The sequence below is a fragment of the Eriocheir sinensis genome, chromosome 32 (genome assembly GCF_024679095.1).
Source record: "Eriocheir sinensis breed Jianghai 21 chromosome 32, ASM2467909v1, whole genome shotgun sequence".
NCBI classification, from domain to species: domain Eukaryota; kingdom Metazoa; phylum Arthropoda; class Malacostraca; order Decapoda; family Varunidae; genus Eriocheir; species Eriocheir sinensis.
The window spans coordinates 11,764,300-11,767,618 of record NC_066540.1 but is presented as its reverse complement, the minus strand read 5'-3'; the positions used below and the strand labels follow the sequence as shown (position 1 = coordinate 11,767,618).

The window sequence follows — 3,319 nt, the reverse complement described above, 5'->3', positions numbered from 1 at the left end:
TATGTTATCACGTGAAGCGGAAAATAATAGTGAACTTGGAGCTCATCAGTCTTGTGACTCCACCCTCGGCGGCGGCGTGGGCGGCCATTGGCTCGCCGCCCACTTGACGCTCGGCGAGTGAGTGGCGCTGATTGGCGAGAACTAAACTGTTTAAGACTTGTAATGTATTACAACGAAATTAAATGTAAGGATTCTTGCCTTCTCTCCGCCTTGAATGCTGCGTACATATGCTCCAGGTGTACCTGACGGCAGGAAAGTGTTCTTTGCAATGTTACGAGCGTCAGCACCCATGGGCGGCCCTTCACTGGACGGCAGTAGCGCTCGGCGTTGACGACCCCTGGCACCTGCGTTGGGGGCGGGGAGCCGCGGCTCCGCCTCTCGCGGCCGGCACCTCCTCATCGTCTTGACTGTTCATCAGTTGGTCATCACTCTGTACAGCGGGTGGACACTTCAGTCTGAGTTGTTGGCAGCTAATTAGTGGAATATGAGGTGCCAGTGATGTACCAATCCAGTACTCGGGACTCGGTAATCTAGTCTTCTGTGCCGCCAAGCTCACCTTCCCGAAGTCCGGTACGCCCTAAGCTCGCGACTAGCCCCAGTTTGTGACTCGATACGCTGCACTGCGCAGGTGCAATACGGAAATTTACTTTCGCATAAACAGTTTACTTCTCGAGCGGAGGGAAATCAAGACGGCGGTGTGTCACCCGAGGGAGAAGAGGAGCTGACAGCCGCCACCGTCCCCAGGCGAGGCTGGGCGGAGCGGAGCAGCGGCGACAGTCCGGCAGGTCTGCCCTGCAGGACCCCGCAGGCTGCACCGGCGAGGCACAGGCGGCCCTGACTCCAGCACCGGCCACACACACCTCGGGAGTTTGTGGGTGTCTCGCAATATTTTTGCCGCGTCAGTAATGCTGGCAGGAGGTCTCGAAGAAGCCATGTCAGGGTGTAAACCCCGCGCCACCGACTTCTCTATCGCGGCCATCATGTCTCGAGGGTCGGCGGCGGCGGCGGCAGCGGCAGCTGCAGCGTCGGGACTACGCCGCGCCGTCTCCCCGGGACTGCCGCCTCTAGGTGAGTTATACCGTGCTGGGGCTGCCCAAAGCACTAGGCTACATGCTGCTGCTGAGCCTGCACGGCCACGGCACCCGGGACGCCGCCCCGACACCGCCTGTGGCCCGGGGCGGCGCCGCGGTGTGCGGGGCGGCGCCTCCAGGCTGTGTTAGTTAATGTTTAAGGAACCACACATACACAACACTCAGTACATAGGGTCGGCATGGGATACATCACTGTCAGCTAATAAATTAACTAAATTGCTGTTTTTTTTCTGGGTGTATATTTCAACGTTATAATTTTGTTCGAACAAGAAAATTAATATTTCACATCACGTGGACGAGGCGGCGGCGACCACGGCGGACAATGTGCGGGGCGGCCTTGTCAGTGCCGTGGCGGCGAGCACCGGGTTGGCACAGGCACCCAGGCGCTGCCACGCCGCTCCCGAAACTTGCCGACATTACCTAACGAGCTTAAAATTTCTAACAACGCCAGGGAACAGATCATAACAGGAAGGATAAATTTAACAAGAAAGCTGATATTGATGGCCACAATCTTGGAAGAATAATAGAAATAATGATATTATTATTATTATTATTATTATTATTATTATTATTATTATTATTATTATTACTATTATTATTATCATTGTTACTACTATCATTATTATTATTATCATTATCATTATTATTACTGCTATATTTATTACTGTCAGTACTATTTTTTATAAACTTTTATTGTCATTGTTATGATGATTATGATTATTAGTAATACAATTATTGTAATAATTGTTATTACTCTCGCTTAAACTACAATGGCAATGACAAAAAAACACTACTATACAATTGTCAGTAATACAATGACTACTACTACTACTACTGTTACTACTGCTACTACTACTACTAGTGTTATTTCTTATGCTCGTACTATTAAAACTATTACCACTAGTGATATTGTTACTGTAATACTACACAAGACGTCCACGCCTCCCGACTCTCCGGCCCGGGCTGCCGAGGCCGCACGTGTCCGCCGCCCTCAGACACGCCCACCACTCGCTGTCACCTCGCTTGCTTATCTTAAATAATTAATTTGGTGGCTTCAAAATATTTTTTCCAATGAAATAATGCTCTTTCGGGGCCATTCCCGCCGCGCCGCCCGCGGCCGCCCACAGCCGCCCGCCGAGTGGCTGGCCGCGGGGGCGGCGCCTCGCCTGGGGCTGGCGGCCGGGGAGGACGGGAGGAGGGCGCCGAAGCCCGGCATTATGATTCGTGGCGCGCGCGGTCGGTCTGAACTGAAAGGCTCGTTATGGTAATGCATCTTGACGCTAAAGACCCGCCCGCTGTGTATCAACTGCATATTAAAAAAAATGTTTTCTCGAGGTTCGGTTAGTTCGTAATTTAGTGGACGTGGTGAGGCGGGCGGCGGTGATGGCCTGATACCGGCGGCCGGCGACCCCGCCAACACCCGCCCGATACTTAACTCCGACGCTCTTTTGCAATTAAGATAAAGAAGGTGAAGGTCTGCCGCGGGACAAATCTATTACTGCGGCGCCCGCGCCTCCCGCTGCGGCTCCTGAGGCGCGGACGCCTCCTGCAACAACTACTGTTGTTGCTGCTACTGCTGCTGCTTTCGTAGTTGCGTTAATACAAACGAAACTTTTAAGAGCATTTCGCGGCGTAGATTGACGCCCTCTTATTGCCACCCGCAAGTTTCCGTGATATGAGATAGGCAATTAAATCACCACCCAGACGTTGCCCAAATTTTTCTTATAGCAACATCGGATATGCCGCCGCGGTCTCCCAGGGATTCAGGAGAGGGCCGTTTTATACTCTACCTTACCTATAGGAGGATTCAATACCTCTCCCGCCTCTGAGTTTCAGGAGGTTTCGTAGAGCATCACTTTGATGATGCTCATCAAACGGACGTTCCTAAAGCGTCGATGTTGACAGACTCGTTAAACAAGCCCCGTGGCCTGCTCACCGTCAGGTGCAAGCTCGCTACAGGTGAAACCACCACAAGAAGCACCAAAGTGACGGACTGTACTAATATCCGTCCCGACTTTTTAAACAATTGCCCGCCGGCGCCGATTGACTTGTGTGCGGATATTGTTGGACGAGGTGACTTGATGGCTGGCGTCCCCTGGGTCTTATCCGGGGCCGTGCTGCACCAGGGGACACGCACACCCATCCCACTGTGGGGCACCAGTGTGTCCCAAAGGATCTCACAGTCACAGAGACACTCCGCGTAACAATTACCCACTTACGAACAGCCG

General features: G+C 52.5%; 1 protein-coding gene across 2 annotated transcripts in view; it reads left to right on the top strand.

Moving 5' to 3' along the window:
* The window catches only part of LOC127006141 (T-box transcription factor TBX20-like), a 138,004-nt gene continuing 134,685 nt past the window's right edge, over positions 1 to 3,319 (top strand). For both annotated transcript variants that reach the window (XM_050875674.1, XM_050875673.1), the window contains exon 1: positions 1 to 1,068. In XM_050875674.1, coding sequence (XP_050731631.1) covers positions 906 to 1,068 — 163 coding nt within the window. In that variant the 5' untranslated portion in view covers positions 1 to 905. The remainder of the gene's footprint in view (positions 1,069 to 3,319) is intronic.